General features: G+C 36.6%; 3 protein-coding genes across 4 annotated transcripts; 1 reads left to right on the top strand and 2 right to left on the bottom strand.

Moving 5' to 3' along the window:
* Positions 1-475: 475 nt before the first annotated feature.
* On the bottom strand, positions 476-5,158 carry LOC147483059 (3'-5'-exoribonuclease family protein). Of its 2 annotated transcripts, none has more exons than XM_086580319.1 (7): positions 4,745-5,158; positions 4,624-4,680; positions 4,461-4,553; positions 3,031-3,109; positions 2,791-2,915; positions 1,074-1,217; positions 476-981 (listed from the first exon to the last, which is right to left on the bottom strand). In XM_086580319.1, exons 1-7 carry the CDS (start codon positions 4,868-4,870, stop codon positions 748-750), a joined length of 858 nt encoding a protein of 285 aa, XP_086436445.1. In that variant the 5' UTR covers positions 4,871-5,158; the 3' UTR covers positions 476-747. The 2 variants fall into 2 exon arrangements, with proteins under 2 accessions (XP_086436445.1, XP_086436446.1); XM_086580320.1 differs by having other exon boundaries at positions 2,791-2,946; positions 4,745-4,884.
* TBL9 (TRICHOME BIREFRINGENCE-LIKE 9) lies at positions 5,056-6,907 on the top strand. The gene is made up of 4 exons (XM_086580321.1): positions 5,056-5,386; positions 5,543-5,932; positions 6,040-6,198; positions 6,318-6,907. Exons 2-4 carry the CDS (start codon positions 5,640-5,642, stop codon positions 6,673-6,675), a joined length of 810 nt encoding a protein of 269 aa, XP_086436447.1. The 5' UTR covers positions 5,056-5,386; positions 5,543-5,639; the 3' UTR covers positions 6,676-6,907.
* On the bottom strand, positions 6,394-18,044 carry LOC147483057 (uncharacterized). Its single transcript, XM_086580318.1, has 18 exons — positions 17,794-18,044; positions 17,300-17,714; positions 16,697-16,788; positions 15,801-15,965; positions 15,319-15,706; positions 15,091-15,209; positions 14,909-14,981; positions 14,594-14,814; positions 14,428-14,472; positions 13,890-13,986; positions 13,064-13,255; positions 12,248-12,372; positions 12,012-12,093; positions 11,530-11,682; positions 9,757-9,885; positions 8,498-8,668; positions 6,944-7,003; positions 6,394-6,856 (listed from the first exon to the last, which is right to left on the bottom strand). The coding sequence occupies exons 1-18, from the start codon at positions 17,832-17,834 to the stop codon at positions 6,719-6,721; spliced, it is 2,706 nt and encodes a 901-aa protein (XP_086436444.1). The 5' UTR covers positions 17,835-18,044; the 3' UTR covers positions 6,394-6,718.
* Positions 18,045-18,676: the final 632 nt, after the last annotated feature.

The raw sequence follows: 18,676 nt of genomic DNA, 5'->3' as shown, positions 1-18,676 counted from the left end.
TTTTATTAGGATATTGCTACTTCTGCAATCTCCATCCTGATCCAACGCAGATTTCACCCTGCAATCTGTTAAGGTTATGCTGATACACCAAGTAAGGCCATTATACTAACACAGGGTCCCAAAAAATGGACATGGAAACTACTATTATCTATGATCTAACATCTGACTATAAAACACATCACACAAGATTTCAGAAGGACAGTATCAAACTTTTCTGATGGTACTTGACTAAACCATAAAAAATCCAGAGATAATGGATTATGCATGGTTATGATTCTAGCAACTCCAAAAACTTTAAACGTTCCATGAAATTTCTGACAGGATGCATGGATGACCATTGTAACTCTAAAAGCGGAGGTCGTGTACATGGTGATATAGGACTATAGGTGAGTAAAGTGGTCTAATATCATAATCACTAGACGTATAAATTTTTTAAATGAAGCCAAACAAAGCATACTACTGAGGCACTGTTATCTGGCATTCCAAGTACGAACAAGATTAGAATATCAAAAATGATCAAGCTCATTTGAAGAGGCTTGAACCCCTTTGTTCACATAAAATGCACGGGGTTCATGGCAGAGGTATTTCTCACTGAAATAGATTATCAGCTAATATTTCACTTGGACTCCTAAAAGTTGTCACTACGTGCTATATGATCTTCCCGTCCCTTCATTGAGAGATCTCACACAAAGTAGTATTTTCAATATAAGATTAGCTTGACCACTAAAAATGATGTTAATCATGCCACTATTCAGCTTCAACTTCTGCAGCAGATATCTCAGAATCCAATTTCGCTATTAGCTGCTCACTTACATGTTTTGCAACAGATATCATGTCAAGAATGACGCTTGGATCCAAACCTGCACCTCCTCGTTTTGTCAACCCGCAAATGTGCCCATGTCGGTTAACAGAGATAGATAGAGCTGAGCTCATTTGAGATTCCTCCTCTGAGGTTGCATCAGCAATGTAGTGCCTACCAACCTGAAAGTACAACCATTGAAACAAACAGTGGGAGAAAAAAAACAATGGGAGAAAAAAAAAATTGGCAGTTCAAGGTCTGACTTTTGACTCACCTTTGTCAAAGTTACTATCACAGGGACTCCAGATGTGTCAAACTGTAAAAATTCCTCATCACTTATGTCAACCTCTGGTTCCTCATCAGCAGAGGCGCCAACCGCAACGTTAACTTTTGGGATGCCTGTATTGCTCAACGCAGCCTAGCATAGAACATCTACACATGTTAATTTTATCTTTCATGAGAACCAAATTCCTCATCAACAAAAAGTAATCACTAATCAGAATCAATGTTGACGCCAATAATGATAGCAGTGAAGGTTATAATATCAAACTTGTGAATACTGAATACTGAATATGCTCGTAGTTAAAAATTGACAGACCAGAAAGAGAAGAAGAATGGCACTAGAAATAATAACAATTATGATGGTAAAACTACTCACAATGTTGAAAACTGGTTTGGATATCTGACAGATTCGATCTATGTAATAGTCATAGCTATGACCCACTGATTATCATGTTAGTGAACACCAGTTCTAAACAGTACTTACAATGGCTGCTATTTGTGTAAAAAACTAAGAGCTAACCTAGAATGATTGTTAATCAAAAATTTTGACCGAATATTTGACCGTACCGTTTTTTCGAGTCACCGAATAATTCTTGAATTATTCTATTCTTGAATTATTCATGTACCATATTTTGGGCCGTATCCCGAATTGCTAATAAGTATAACAGTTAATAAATAACAGGAAATGTGTTATTGGATAGAATTACAACCTTAAAGTCTTTGACTACAATATTATTTAAACTCAGAGTTATTTATCTTCTTTTCAATTTTCATTGAGAAAGGTAACAGAGTTCTGAACCTTAGTTTTCTCCTCATGAAAACGTGCAAGAAAATACAGAATATGTTAAGTTAATAATGTGAAAAAACAGAATACATTGAGTTAATGAAAGAGAAAGGTCAATACAAGCAAACAGCCAGAAATTCTCATCTAAACCCCACCCAACCATCCCCTAGCCATTCAACATTTCAGTACCTCAAGAACAAAAGAGAAGGACTAGATCAGTCCCTCTTCCACTCCTCTTTGTTGATGTCTACATAGACAAGGAGCTTTCCAATGGGAACCAAAGATATTTGACATATCTTTCAACCCAAAAATCAATATATAGCAGATAAAATAGAACTGATCACAAGGACTCACTCTTATTACATATATATAACTTCTATCCATATAAATAATTATGAACAATGAGAAGAAATAAGTTGCAAGGTTTTTAGAGCTTGGAAGAAAAACAAAGAGAAAACAGAGAAAATAACACACTGCACATAATAGGAAGATTGATGCAGCTTGTTTTTCATTTTTTAATAGGAAATCAGATGTCCAAATTCTCCATTCTCCAAATTTGAAACCCAAAAAAATTCTCTGAGCTAGAGAGAGGGCATAGAGGAATCTGTCTCTCACACTTCTTTTCTGAGTTTTGATTTAGATTGGACGGTTTTCTGAAATGAATTTTCCATCAATTCTTAAATTCGAAATTTACAGTTCAAAATCAACTATTGAGAAATTTTAACCACAGAAAAATTTGCAAAATAAATATTATCACATTCAGTTTTTGTATAGAAGACAGAATTACTATCAGGTGATCAAACAAGCAAGTTTGACCAAGCATAGATGCTTTTCAGTTTGTTTTAAATACCAAGAATTAAATGACACCATTAAATCCTAAAGCACATTAAGGTTTACATAGACATCAGAAGGAAACTTAGATTACCTTGATAGCAGCACCTAATGCATCCAGTAGATTCCCGTCTGAACTGATCACAAGACCATCAATATAAAGGTCCCAACACATCTTCCCTTCCATCACAATGAGAGAAGAAAGATTTATTCCTGCCCCTGGTACATTAATCCACATCACAAGACAGAACTGAAGCAACAAAGACATTTGATCAAGAAGGACTAAATGAAATGAATCAACTAGTTATCCGTTTAAGAATTTACTGTAAGATACCTGCCCCACTTTTACCACCCAAAAAGCATCTCTGAAGTGCCAGTGATAGTTCTGCTGAAAACTCTTCACCTCCTCTACCCTGTTAACAATGTCATGACACATTTTCTGAGTTGCGGGTATCAAATAACACGCTTATTGATGAACCATTACACATCAATGCCATCATAGTTTCCTGACTTAATTTAATTCAATTAATTTTAACGATAGTCCATAGTGGAACATGGTCCATATTACCTGTAAAACCGTATAAATGAGAAAAAAGAGAAACGACAAGAAATGAGAGCTCTCACTTGGAAATAAGCATTTCACGTGGAAGAGAGAAAACAAATAACAAGTGGCATAATGACTCCAGTTGAAGAATTCATACAAATCCACAAACTAGAGACTAAGTAACTATGAACTTAAAGACCGGTAACTTCTATTCTTATAGGAAAAAATTCAGTTCATTTGTTCTTTCCAAAATTCCCTGGCATGCATGAATAATAATTGCAGGAAGTGGGGGGAATTCGTAGATCAGATCCGTAAGCCAAAACACCAGTCCCAAGTGTATACTCTCATGCACTGAAAAACAATTAAAGAATATGTCCACGATTTCTTTGAGCAAACAAAAGATAGAAGTAGCCCACGAGTTCACAGTACAAATGGCATAATTGTCTTCACACCTAAGGGTGACTATTGTCTCCTAGGCCCACCTACCCCCTAGTGCCTAGTTGCCACCACTGTATTTTCATAGGTTGACATGAACAAAAATGTTTTATCGAAACAATACACTTACAGAAGCAATTATTAGGTATGAACAAAAATGTTTTATCAAAACAATACACTTACAGAAACAATTATTAGGCATGAACAAACATGTTTTATCGAAACAATACACTTACAGAAGCAATTATTAGGCATGAACAAAAATGTTTTATCGAAACAATACACTTACAGAAACAATTATTAGGCATGAACAAACATGTTTTATCGAAACAATACACTTACAGAAACAATTATTAGGCATGAACAAACATGTTTTATTGAAACAATACACTTACAGAAACAATTATTAGGCACACAGAGACCTAGTAGCTCAACCACAACTAATAAGACGCGGCAAATCACCCAAGCTTATGTCTCCGAAAACTTATAACACCAAGCTATTTGCTCAGATCATACTTATGGATCTCGTCAATTTGAAACTCGGTCAATTCTCAATAAAATGAACCTTGTTTTAAAAATTGTGAGATCCAGTTACAGAAGTAATTGAGGTTGGTAAGACAAGTAAAATAATGAACTTTTGTACTACAGCCCTCTAATCAGATATTTTCCTCTGGTTCACAGTGGGCTAAAGTTGTTTCTCAAAATGGTTCCTCTCTATTAAGAATTTATTCACCTAGATTTCATATGTCAAAAAGAGCAACCAATAATAAAGTTAAACAACCAACCTCAAACATGGGTGCTGCTGTGGGACTACAATCGACGTAAATAGCAACCTTCCCTTTGTCGGGATATAAATAATTCGGTTTTCCAAGTTCCGCCTGCAATTTAAGGTTAGCACAAAATCTAGAAACAAACTAAACAAAGCATTTGAGTAAGGTATTAGATTACCTTAACACTGGCAATAACATCTGTCCCACCTAACTTAACTCGTGCAGAACCATTTGCCTAGAAAATTAACAAGTCAGGAGTATAACAGCAACATAATAATAAAACACAATAATAAAAATACCTGTGGAATAACACCAGTTTGAACAGAAATTTGACGGTACGCTAGTCTTGTACGTCCATCGGTACGAAGGTCCTGTGCAATGCCACCTTGTATATAATGTTTCTCTCCACCAGATAGTCCCACCATCCCTTTGTAAATTAATAGTAATTAACCAAACTTGTTCGGGTTTTTACTAGGGCAAAATTATTAAATATCGCGACATTTTATATTTCGTGAAACATCGGATGAGATATTTCCCCGTGCATGTCTCAAAATTGTGAGACAAAACCGCTTACAATACAAAGCACGTCTCTTTCCTCTTCTCATGGATCATCTTCAATCCCGTCGTACCAAATGATTCTTCACATTCCCATCAGAAAGGACCTTACCTGTGCATGCTCTTCCATAATACTTCTCTTCACATTCCTTCTGCTTATCAACCTCAAACCTCAAACTAGTATCTTATCAGATTTTCCAAAACAATCCAACAAGGGCTTGTGATTATACAAAAGGAAGATGGGTCCGAGACGAGAGTAATCTCCATCACTCATACACGGAAGAATGCACATTTCTTGATCCTGGCTTCAGATGCCATAAAAATGGACGGAAGGATGATGAATATCTGAAATGGCAATGGAAGCCAGATGGTTGTGATATTCCCAGGTACAAAACTCTGCTTTCACGTCATACACTGCATGTCTGCATGCATAGTGTTAGGTGAGCAAATAAAAGTTAAACAAATTCTCGCTCTTTCAACTACACTTCTGCATACTGATAGATGATGTTTAGTTTATTTTCGGCATTTTCCTCTATTTACAGATTCAATGCCAGCGAGTTCCTAGAAAGAAGCCGATACGGACGAATAGTGTTTGCAGGTGATTCAATAGGTAGGAACCAATGGGAATCCCTGGTCTGCATGCTAGCAGAAGCAGTCCCTAATAAGTCTACCATCTATGAAGAAAATGGGAATCCCATTACTAAGCACAAGGGGTACCTATCCATCAGATTCCATGATTACAATCTCACTGTGGAATACTACAGGGTTCCCTTCCTAGCCATTGTAGACCGTCCACCACAAAACTCATCTCAGCAAATCAAAAGCACTATTAGGGTCGATCAATTGCATTGGCGCTCCAAACAGTGGATTGGTGCAGATGTCCTAGTGTTCAATGCCGGACATTGGTGGAATCAAGACAAAACAGTAAAGATGTATTGCCTTCAGTCTCTTTAGCAATCAACCTACGCATCTTCTCCTTATTGCTTTCAAGTTTGCTGTACAGTGTGATGAATACATAATAATATTCTATATCTTGCAGGGGATACTATTTCCAAGAAGGTCAGGCAGTTAATATGACGATGAATGTAATGGAAGCATTCCAGAAGACTCTGCAAACTTTGAAATCATGGGTAATACAGAATACCGATCCTGAACACAGCTACATCTTCTTTCGGAGCTACTCCCCTGTGCATTTCAGGTATCTATAACCAGAAGATTTAGTTATAATCTAAACATAGCACACCTTCAATGAGTAACTTCGCTGGCACTCTTGACTAGAAATAGAACAAACTAAGAGTTACAAACGCTGAAATGCAGGGATGGAACGTGGAATGAGGGCGGCCATTGTGACCATAACTTGACACCAGAAAGTAACTACAGCAAGCTGGAAGCAGAGCCATGGAATAACGTGTTTATTTATGAAACAATTGAACAGATGAAGAAATCACATAGAAACATTCAGTTCCTAAATATTACATATTTAACAGAATTCAGGAAAGATGGTCACCCTTCACTTCACCGAGAGCATGGAACACCAGTTCCTTTCATGCAAGACTGCAGCCACTGGTGCCTCCCTGGAGTGCCGGACACATGGAACAAGCTTCTCTATGCTCATCTGTTGTCAAACAAATACAGAACTAAGAAAAGTATAGACAGTCAACAGAGAGCGACTTGACCATTCCAATGGACTATTGTGCAACTATATTTGGTTTTGTGATTCACGATTTATCTGCAGTTCCACTCAAGGTATTTCCCTCAGCATTCTCGTCAGGGTTCATCTCACTGCATTCCATCTCCTTCACTTTTTCAAGCTGCCTCAAGAGATCTAACCTTTCTGTTCCATATGTAGAGGGTATCTGCAAAACACAACATTCAAAGCCTAATTCATAGCTGACACCACCCAGGAACTAGGGGATAAAAAAAATAGGTCAGAAGTCACATACTAGAGCTGGTACATATCTTTGAATAGCTGCCAACATGGCTGCGTGTCCAACAGCAGTAACCTGTCAATCACCATGTACAGTTTGGAAGATCAGATGTAGCGGAGAGTAAAGAGCATAGCGAGACAGAGAAAGGAAAAAGAATATCATCAGAGTCAAAGAGATGAGGTGTTTTTGCAATCTTGCAGGACATATTTAAAGGCAAGGCAATACATAATTATAGGAGAAACATGGAGCCAGTATTGAAGATTATTGTGAAAGAAACTACAAGAGAAGTGTATACTAGGGGAAACCGTTGAAACTTATTCATCATTGCTCCTCATATCAAACATCGAAAGCCGTAATATATAAAAGAAATCAAGTTGATTTTGGGCATATGATAAACAATATCTTTTGCTATCATTCATAATAACTATTATCGAAAAGAATACAATTAAGATTATCTAGTAAGATTATCAAATAAAAAATTAAGATTATCTAGTAAGGTCGTAGATGACGTCGCAGGAGCCATTATTTGATGGCCAAAATCAAGAAGCCAGAGCAGGACCTGCATGCTAATAACCTATATAACACTTTCCACATTGAGTTGGGACACTGATGGCAAGACTTGAATTTGAGACAAGTTCATAAATGCAAACAGCCATATCGCCAGAAAACACCTAAAGCTACAATTTCGGAAAAACATTTGCTCAAAAGATCGTCAAAAGGGTCAGGCTGTAGCCACAAAACAAAGATCTACGATATATGATGAAATGGATTCATACAATTATGTGTGTGGCTAAATGAGAATGCTTGTCTTGAAGCCACTTAATAACTTGGATGTTCAAGTTGCTGGGTGATGGTCCATATTCAAAATTATATAAATTGGTGAGTAAGATGGCAGAACAAAGTCTAACGAAGGAAGAACATAATCAGAAGATTATAATACTTTTTAAGACCTTAACAATAGAAAGGCCCAAAAATAAGGAAAAATACTACAAGAAAAACCACTAGTGACATTCTTGATAAAATTTAAGTAGAAAGATGTGAAATAATTCAAATAACTGATTAAATAACTCCAAGCAGATACACCAATACAAACCACTCAAGTACAACTAGGCAAAATGCAAGTTACGCAAAGGTTTGATTCTTTTCATTACTGATCACAGAGCAAAATAACTTGCAATGCATTTATCAAAATACAATGAAAGCATATAAAACTAAATAAAATACGATACCTGCAATGCAGATTTTGCAATGAACCAAACATACATACTTACTATTCTTTTTTCTTTTTTTTTTTTTCGATAATCTACATACTTACTATTCAGAACTAAGCAAATAGAAAAGAATTTCCAACGCAAAAACCAGGTAATGTAGAGAACATCAAATCGCTTGGTAAAGGAGTCAAAATAGATCATAAATGAAATCATGAAGATGCAATAACTTGCCATGAGATTAAAAAAGTAATCGTCATTCTTTTAAGGACTTTGGTTATCAGTCAAGTTCTTTTACCAAACCAGGATTAAAAACTGTATTTGAAAACGAAAAACAAATGAATGTGCATTAAGTGCTCACAGGAAGAAGCATGAGAATGCCGATGGGTACTACTGACGCCAAGTCAGTTCCAGTTCTTCGAAGTGCTTGCTTTTCCTTATCTGTTAGTTCATCTCCCAAAAGGGCTCTTTGTAGCAACCCTACAGCAGCAGCTACATCAATGGCTAAGAGCTGAGTGCCTTGCCAAACATCCTGTTGACAAATATCAAGCAATAATGTTTATCATGTGCTCTAGAAGAAATTTTAAGTATGACTAGTAATATATGTAAAAATCAAGATCGGTCCAGCTCAATGATTTCAGAGTTGCAATGCGGATGCACGTGTAGAATTGGTATCTCAAAGCTCTATTCCCGTAAAAAACATAATTTCTGAGCCTTCATGATGGAATATTGACTAATCATATGAAATGCAAGTCTTAGCACAAGTAATTGGTAATAGACAAACATTTGTGTGAATCTCTTGCAGACGAAAAAAAAAAATGAACACTGGTTAATTAAATGATAAATCTCACCAATGGAGACCAGGCTTTTGTAATAAAGCCAATTAGAAACCTATTTCCCTAATCCTCACAAGTCAAATCTGAAAACTTTATCCAGTAGTTCATCTCTAAAAGCTTTACCTACAAAAGGGGCTATAGGCCTTACAACAAAGTTTACTTGCAAATCAAGCAACCTAGAAAGACAAAAAGGATAATAAACAAAAGCATTCTTCAAATACGTTAGTTGCTAAGCAAATAAGAAATAAAATACAATACAAATGTCCAAAAATGAAGCTCATGTCATGGCTTCTGGTGATGACATCATATGGACAATCGATTCGTAGGGTTGATGCTCTTAAGTTATACTGTTACCTAAATGAAATATTTACAGACTCCTAAAGTTGAAAACTATACGTAGACATCAGCATAGAATATAACAATCTACTGTATGTGAGTTGGAGGATATTATAAGAGACCAACTGCAATACCTAAGTTGTGTCATATCAAACATAAATCTCTCCATACAATTATGCATAACTATCTGGAAGACTCCACAGAGAGTGTGTTGTACGCTTAAAACCAACTCAGTGGGTCAATCTTTAGCATCCAAAGTATCACATATTAACATTCTTTTGGACAATTAAAAAAATGAATACCATCTCCTTACTTCTATGCTTTTTAACCACCTAACATAGACCAAAAAGATTGACAGTAAAAAACACTGCTATTTACAAGTCATGATGATCATCTTCACCGCATGTATACATCAATCCCATGACATAAAACTGGAATATAATCGTACCGTGCTAGTCTCTTTCAACTTGTCAATAGATTTGCCGATGATATTTTCTTTCTTAGCCACCTGAATTAGTAATCTATCACCTTTAGCTCCGTCACCATAAAGATTGTAGTCCACTCCAACTGAAATATCCTAATGGAACGGATAGGTTTCAGCCTCATTAGTACTAGCATTAATATCTTTTATAGAACTACAAACTCAAAAGGAGAGCATGTAATCAATAACTAAACAAAACTGCTAAAGGTGCCTTGATTAGTTGCATGTATCATTTATGTGGTTCATTGGTACTAATGATTGGCCAAATGAGCCAGTCATTTGGGCTAACGACAACCCAACAACTGAAGCATGTGAGTAATGTCAATGAATGTGTAGTCACCTTTGGGGTACCTACCCTTGTTATATAAAACGTTACACAACACTCTATCAAGTCTGAGTTCTTACAGCAAGTGGTTCTCAACATGTTAGCAGCATGGCAACTATATGAGATATCCATTCGGGTCTCTAGTATGAGGGTGAAAATGAAGGTGGGAGTTTTAAACTGTAGTTTCTACAAGGTATCTTGTGGGGTGTGTGCCCTTTGTTCAACCCACGATCCCCTTGAAATATAATGTTACACCTCAAGTGGTAATGAACATGTGATGGTTGCGTATCTACGGGGGCGGGATGGGGGACACGGGAGTGGCTAATGATTAGTCTTTCTTGGAGCAGGTTCCTACATTTTATCAAAGAAGCTAAACTTAATTATATATCACAATAAATTAGCCAGCACCATTAGCAACTAATGATAAAACAAGTAACTTAATAGCTACTTTCTAGACCTTTATTTATGTTTTAAAAAAGTTTTTATAGATAACTTTCTGCCCAACTAGTGTAACTTTTTATGAAGTTGTGATGATTTACTATAGTTATTAACCATTAAAACCTAATGGTGAGATATTTAGTATAGTCCCACATGGGATGCTCAAAGCCTTCCACTATAGTATAAAGTTCATGGGTCTCTCCACTCACCACCAATTAGTTTGGAGTTGGATGATCCTAACTTTTAAATGGTATTAGAGCAGGCTATTATATTTGGCCCAAAATGCCCCTGTACACCACGTCACCCAAGTATGTTTTCCACGTTAGGCTCAAGTAATGCCACACGTGAGACATTTAGTATAGTCCCACATGGGATGTTTCACGCCTTGCACTATAGTAAAAAAGTTCATGGCTTTCTCTACTCATCGCTAATGGGTTTCGAGTTGGATCCTCCTAAAGTTGAAGACCTACTACATATGGAAGTGACTTATGATGCATGTATAGGTACTATGAATATTAAGGAACTTTAAGTCGGTAGCAATTATGCTCTCACTCTGGCTTTCATTCTCACTCTATGCTCTGGCTACTTAAATGTAACCCCCCGGCGGAAATCACACTAAGTGGAGAATATATTCTTAAATGCTAAGGCGTGAGTCAAAGCCCCTCAATGTATACTGGCATGAGCATGCATTCACTTTAGAATAGATAAAATTCTAAAATTCATATCTGAAAGAAAAGGATATATGTAAAAGAAAAAAGGGAAATAACCACAAGACAAATTTTTATGCTTTTTTCTTTTGTGGTCGGGGGTCCTACTTATCAAAAAACAAAGCTCTGGTGTTGAAGAAATAAGAGAAACAAGCTCAAGCTTACAGAGAGAAGCAAAAAAATTGAAAACAAAAGGGAAGAAACACACACCAAAACACATTAAAATTTGCACACAATGAGATGGTAAAACAAAAGATGCCCAAAGGATACCTCCTCATTATCAGATTGACTAGTACTTTTCTGAACTCGTTTTTCAAGTTCAATCAGCTCATTCCTCAACATTTCAAAGCGGTGGATATCGTTTGATTCTGATTCGGAATCAGACACATTTCCCGCAATAGCTGGTTCTAAACAATCATCTTCCTGTCCAAAGCAAACACAGTTTCTGAATATTTACATTTGACAAGTCATGAAAAGTTCCTACAGCATATGAGAATAAATTAATAGATCAAATGTCCACTGAATCCATTAGATCGAAGTGAACTTTTATGAGTTTACAGGGAAGACACAAGGATCTCCAAGATAAAATGGATTGTCTTCTCCAATGATACAAAACACTCGGATATTTCTTTTCTTTTTTCACTCGTTGAAAAGCAAACCTCAAATCCCTAGTCATTAAGAAATTTACTTTTACTTTCATAGTTTCGGAAATGATAAGTGACAAAGTGAGGGATACGACAGATATATCATACATTTTGATCCGATCTTGGTGATCTGGGCTTTATTTTGCCAGTGTTACGGTGTACCAAGATGCTCCACAAACCACTAGGCTTCCTGAAAAAACTTAAGTAAATCAAAGCATACCAATAGAGGCAACAAATAGTATGATAATGCCCTGAACAAGATTAAATACACATACAACGTGTCATAAACAGAACATGACAAATAAATGAAAGAAAAGTACAGGCATATGGAGGCCAGATCAAACCTATCTGCAGGGATTCCATCAGTTGTGGTCCTACTACCCTTCATCATATTTGCACTCCTTCCACTTCTCTGTAACTGCTGTATTTGCTTGCTAAAAGAAAGCCCTGGGTAACCTTGATCATCTCCCTAATTGATTGAACCAAAGGAAAATTGCAAAGAATTATATGATCAATACATAGAAATGCATCAAGCATTATATATTAGAAATAAAATCAAATACAACTGCACATATCACCACAATGAGTACTCAACAAGAAAACTGAGATTACTTAGACAGCTACATACATCTCCCGCAGGGAATGAATGCATTTTACACCAAAAATGTGATTTTCTAACAGAATTTAGGAACCATAAACAAGGATCATCTTGCAATATCCCACATATCATTTCCAAAGGTAGCTGTCTGTATAGGAAGATCGACTTTTGAGACCTTCCGTGTTACTTTGTTGGAGGGAGATACGGAACATCTCAGTATATCCACTTTGTTAATATCATGCCTTACATCTCGGTATCTATACAATCCATTATATCAATGTCACTCCTACAATATTACTGTTGTTCTTTTTGGAGGTGGTGGTGTTGTTTTTGGTGACAACTACTACCTACTATTATCACTGCTGTGCTACACAGTATAACTAAATGATATGCTATACTTGATGGGTTAGCCTATAGTATATATACATATACTGTACCAGATGAGGTGCACATCTTCAAATACTCGAGTATTTAATTAGGCTTCGTGAAGCCAAAATTGCTCAAGTCCAATGCAATCCATGAATCCATTGGTTTATAACTAGAGAGACAACAAACAAAATACCTGCTGAAAAGACGCAGCCTTTGCTCTGAAAGAGGCCTCAAGAAACTCTGCTTCTTTCTTAAGTTTTCTTATCCTCTCAAGGTCCGAACAAGCAGCTTTTAGATGCTCCTTCCCAGAGTTGGAGCTGGACACATGCACCTCTTGAAGCAATTCTTCCAATCTTTTTAAAGCTTCGTCAACGCTCTCCAATGCCTGGCACCAGATATTGAGTGACTTATATGCTCAAACCACATAACAAGCATTCAGAGTATAAAGCCCCAAGCCAACCATCTAATTACAAAGGTATACCCATCTGTGACATCTGTCGTGACAATACGAATAACCAGGTCCCAGTCAGGATGCCCATTAGGTAACCACTTGAAATCACAAAGGAGATTATTCTTAAAGATGCAACTACGGCGACCAGGAGTTTAGTCCCACAGATGTCATGTGCCGTTATTATTCACATGTGCCGTTAAGTAATGTAAAACGATCTATTTTTACTAAAATTGAGGCCTTTCGAGTAGAATTTCACATGACATTAAGTTACACCGTCCATATAGTTACTTTTTCATTTCAGTATTTCATAGTCCTTAATCTGATCTTAAAGTTAAAGGGTGAACATATCCACCTCAAAAAATGAAAAGAAAAACTCCATGATAAAATAGACAAGAGGGAAAATGCATGATAAGACTCCACATGCAATTCTAGATGCACTTAAGTACATAAATACATCCAATATATTAGTCGTTCGCTCCAGCAAAATCAAAATAATAGAAAGGAATTTCTAACAGGTAAGGAATACCAAAAGCTTTTTAAGTAATTTGATAACAAAGATTATACCTACCTTGTCAAAAGAATCAATCTCTCTCTCAGTTGATGAGCTTATTCCAGATCTAGTTGTTTCAACTGGATTTTCTAATATACTGGCACCCATTTCACTCCTGCAAGCACCGGTTGTCTATGATCAACAACCTTTAAACTAAAAAAAGAAAGAAAGAAAGAAAGAAAATGGCAATGAAATTGCAAAGATCTAAGATCATGGGAAAGTCAATTGATTTGTCTAAGAAGCACCTGTACAAGGGATCCCTTTACAGACCAATTGTACAAGTTGCCAATCGGGGGAAAAAACATATGAACCTATGGTACAATTTACTGTATGTGATTCTGTGCCAACTATGAACTGTGATCAAATGTAAGGATTTGGGGAGTAATCAGATGAAGAAAGGAAAGTTAGGTAACTATGCATTTTGGTTCACAGAGTCACAGTAATCCAAGACACGTATGTCTACATTTACAAAATTTCAAATTTCAAGCCAAAGGAAAAGAAAAGAAAAAGACAGAAAGAAAGAGGAATTCCCGTGGCTTGGCAATTATGAACTTACTTTAGCATCCCAAACTCTTCCATACATCCCTCTAAAATGTTGTGCCTGAGATCACAGAATAAAAACAAGATAAATACCTACTGTGATAACTGACTCAATTGAATTTGATCAGGAACTAAAAATAATAATTAACATCTAGAACTTTACCAATTGGAAGTGTATTTACCCTCTAGAAAGGAATCTTGTTGCTTTTATATTAGATGGGTTTTCCAGCCATTTACTGTATTTAATAAAGCTTTGCATCCAGTAAGAGCAAACGTCCAACACTTGAGGAATAGCTTTTCTGTTCGGAGGACCTGCTTGCTTATTTTTATGGCCACGAGATTGTTTCAATGCACCTATATCACATTGATAAAAAGAAAGCCACTCCAGCTCTTCACAGACTACCTGTGCATCTCAAAAAAGCATAAATAAGAAAAGTGACCTCAAGACTAATCAGGCATAAGTTGGGCAGAAAACTATAGTTTCCAATCCTACTAACCTCCACATACAATTGATAAGAACTTATTGATGAGAGCTGAGGGTAGTACAGCACACTGCCCCCAATAAGGTACCTGAAACAACTCATGTAAAATAAGAACAAAGCCAAGAAGATTAATAAAGATAATTAAATTAAAGGGAGCAATATCAACAGAAATTGGGCAAGAAAAGTGTGGAATATACCTTATAAAGCTCTCAATAGGAGCATCAATGACATCAAAGCCATTTGCAGATAAAAAAGACTTTGTGCTCCTCCCTAAGGCTATAAAGAAGCCAAATATCGCCAGATCCTTTTCCAATACCTTCAATATAAATGAAACCGCAAGATCAAACAAGTGAAACCACAGTATGTTCTAACCTCAATGATCTAACAAGTGAAACTGCAGTATTTAAGAAAATGTATGTTCTAACCTCAATGCTTTCACAGGTTGTAAGTCTTGACCATATCTTCTCCCGATCTATAGCGTGCAGTAGTTGTTGCTGTACAAGTTCTACCCAAAACGCTACCTCTTCTGTATCACAGTCATTTTTTACTCTACAGGATGCAGCCCGAGGACCAAAATGAACAAGAAATTCTCTGCGTAGACCGATATCCTTCATATGATGATAAGTCTTACGTACTGGAATAAAATCAACAAGCATATCCATCAATCTGCCAGTTACATCGGGGATCATGGAGAAGAACTGAGAGCAGGACACTTTTGCAGGTCCAAGCTTTGTAATTGCAGCAATGCAGGTCAGAGCAAGCAAGAGAAGTGATATATCGCATGTATTTCCTAAACTAGAAGATGGTCCTACCCTGCATATGGAAAAGAAGCAAAGTTGCATTCTTCATATACCCAAGTATAAAGTCACAGGACAGAAAACATGGGGGTCAATGTGTCATAACCTACACTGTGGTAGCTGCAGTGAAACGCGGATCCCTTTCTAAATAATTAACAAAGGTGGTAACAACCAATGGAAGTTGCTCAGACCAAAACCAATCATAAGCTTCAGGTTGCTTGACTGACAATTCCTCCCTGATTAAACTCTCCAAAGGAGCAGACTGTCGCAGTAAGCTGCACTAGTGCAAATTCCCACAGAAGCATGAATAATCGTTCAAAACTTAGTTAAACAGCATTCTTCATTCAAGTATAAAAGGAAACCAATATAAACAAAGAAAGAACAACATAAGGTATCAAGAATTCATTTTACATGCTTTATTTTATAGTATTGGGAAGAAGAGAAATGAGGTATGTTTTTGTGATGAGTACTTTACTGTGAAGCAGATCGTGCGTATGGGTTTGAGCACCTTTGGACTCTAGAACGAGAGGGCTGAGATCTGAGAAACTTATGATTGGGTGAGAAGATGTGTTAGATGCCATTACATTTGAATTCCACCTTCCTTATTACCTTACTTAGAAAGTACTTTTGTATTAGCATACCTCTATATTTAATTTAAGACACATCAAATGTACAATAAACTTAAAATGAAGAAATCGATGGTTTAGACAGAAGTTCTTTACAGTCAATGTGTTTTCATATATATAGATATATACAGCCAAATCAATCAGAAAATCATCTCTTGACTCCATAACACCATGACAAGTTGTGTTTCTACCATATTGTTTAAGGCTTACTTAAGCAGCATTCTCCAAACTGCCTAGATGGAAACCAAGATTTAAAAAATAAAGAGCATAAGGTTCATATTCATAGTACTTTCATTTTACTTTGGTGTATGAGAAAAAAGTACATCATAAGAGACAAGTGAAGCATAAATACGATGACACCTACTTTAAATATCACATACCTCCGTTGAACAAAAACATTAATATCCCTGTCCCTTCCATCCCCTCGCGATGAAATCTCACTTGCTGCTTGCAATAAAGAATATATGGAAGCCTGAGCAAAGTATCCACATAATGTCAGACTGTAAGGATGGAGTATTGACTTTTATGATAGCTAATTGAAGATGTGAGTTTCAGGAAAACTTTTGGGACAGCTAAAATTAGAGTTACTTGACAGGCACGTAAGTCCGCATCAATTCGTCTGACCAAGGTAATATAGCTGAGACATTAAAGGTCAACAAAAAACCATTAAAGACGAAACTATCAAACTCGACCGTGGTATGGGTAGTAACATGGCTATATTGCATGATGAGTCAAAATCTACTGGTTCGCACATTTACCCAATTAATGGTTTCTAAGCCATCTTAGTCATTACAAGTCAACCACTCCATATAGAGGAACCATTTTCTACTGTATTTTCATTCTCTACCTCTTGTTTTCTAAGTTACTCTTCTGTATTAAACAGGCGTGCTTCAGGCATAAATGGACTGTTGCTTGTGAGTGATTCTTTTAACATTCTTTGTGGTATACTATGAAAATAAAGAATTGCAGCATAACGAGTAAACCTGATAAGACAATGCTTTCACCCATGCATTTCTGTCTACACCAAGCCATGCTGTTGAAAACCAATAAACTTTGGATAAAGAGCTCTGCTCTTTAAGTGCCAGTTCAAAAACCCTTGCTGCATCGTGTAATGACTGGACCAGCCCATCACTGTAATCTTCATTTTGCAGTGACTGATTAAGTTTGGCCCTCAATCCCTCCATATCACTACTGGAACTGGTTTGTGGTGTCCCATTGAGTGTCACGCCATCATCAGCAGAAGCTGATGGAGGGAGGCGCCATCCCCGATTATGATTGTACTTGGCATACACCATTACATTACACCTCATTCGACATCGATAACCCCATTCATGTAGGAAGTGGTTACAGAAAAAATGAACTCTGATTGGTCTGTGTGAAATGCATGGATTTGAAGAGCTGCAAACACGAAAAAAGTAAGTAAATTGCAAAATTTTCCATGACAAAATGGAGAAAATTGAGGTGGTAATATATATACCTTGAAGGGACGAAGCTTGAAGAGTGCAATTTGATAGCCATTAAAAATGGGCTTTAAAATTTTTCGAGAAAAAAGAGGGAATATGGATAAGTGTTTGGGGGAGATGGAGGGAATTTAAAGAAAACAAGTGGACAAAATGGTCGGAAATGAAGCTGAGCAGAAAAGTTGCGGGATCTTTAAAATGATTCTTGTATTAGTAGACGTGGTGCGTCAACCAATCACAAAATCTTTCAATCCACAGATCTTCCAATAAAACGTTTTCTTTGTTTTTTCATATATTTTATTTTATTTGAGACGGATTGAACAATATTATAAAAATAAATTCTGCATATTTTCTTTTTGAGAATAAGTTTTCGTTCAAGTGGTGTGAACTGGAATAATATTATACCTAGTTTATATTCAATAGTCAATAAGCATTGCTTTGAGATATTATGATTAGCCTAGTTTTTTTGTCGAATTCAATATTTTGGATCATGTTGCCATGTAGGGTATTACTACTTGCAAGCAACTATGCAAGCCCCGTAAGTGGTTTGGACAACATTTGTTTTCCAAGCCTTCTTAAGGAGTAAGGATCAAGAGTGGGTTCTTGCTCACCAAGTGATGGTTCTTCACGAGAATCACGCACAGCTATTCAGAAATCAGAATGATGCATGCATGATAAGTACCAGACTATCAGATAGAGCAGGTCAGTAAATAGTAATACCGAGCAGGGCTGGTCATCAAGCCCACTCGCGTTCGGTAAGTCGGTAACGCCGTAGGAGTTTCCAAGGGTGCTATGCCTAGCTAGCTTATGTATTTTCCTATACCGTATTCTTTTTTTCTTTGGTTTTGGAACACTATATAATGGGCTTTTGGTTTTGGTTTAATTGTGGAGGCTCTATTC

Source organism: Coptis chinensis, chromosome 8 (genome assembly GCF_015680905.1).
Source record: "Coptis chinensis isolate HL-2020 chromosome 8, ASM1568090v1, whole genome shotgun sequence".
NCBI classification, from domain to species: Eukaryota; Viridiplantae; Streptophyta; class Magnoliopsida; order Ranunculales; family Ranunculaceae; genus Coptis; species Coptis chinensis.
Note: the sequence above shows the minus strand (reverse complement) of the source record. Positions and strands in the feature narration are given on the sequence as shown.

Excerpts from the sequence above, each read along its gene's own strand:
- LOC147483057 (XM_086580318.1), bottom strand. The coding sequence starts at position 17,834 with ATGGCTATCAAATTGCACTCTTCAAGCTTCGTCCCTTCAAG. Across the intron at positions 15,707-15,800 it reads TTCACTGCAGCTACCACAGT|GGTAGGACCATCTTCTAGTT; the intron begins GTAGGTTATGAC and ends TTCCATATGCAG. Across the intron at positions 14,982-15,090 it reads CCTATTGAGAGCTTTATAAG|GTACCTTATTGGGGGCAGTG; the intron begins GTATATTCCACA and ends GAGTTGTTTCAG.
- TBL9 (XM_086580321.1), top strand. The coding sequence starts at position 5,640 with ATGCTAGCAGAAGCAGTCCCTAATAAGTCTACCATCTATGAAGAAAAT. Across the intron at positions 5,933-6,039 it reads CAAGACAAAACAGTAAAGAT|GGGATACTATTTCCAAGAAG; the intron begins GTATTGCCTTCA and ends TATATCTTGCAG. Across the intron at positions 6,199-6,317 it reads TACTCCCCTGTGCATTTCAG|GGATGGAACGTGGAATGAGG; the intron begins GTATCTATAACC and ends GCTGAAATGCAG.
- LOC147483059 (XM_086580319.1), bottom strand. The coding sequence starts at position 4,870 with ATGGTGGGACTATCTGGTGGAGAGAAACATTATATACAAGGTGGCATT. Across the intron at positions 4,681-4,744 it reads AAACTGGTGTTATTCCACAG|GCAAATGGTTCTGCACGAGT; the intron begins GTATTTTTATTA and ends TTAATTTTCTAG. Across the intron at positions 3,110-4,460 it reads CAGCAGCACCCATGTTTGAG|GGTAGAGGAGGTGAAGAGTT; the intron begins GTTGGTTGTTTA and ends CATTGTTAACAG.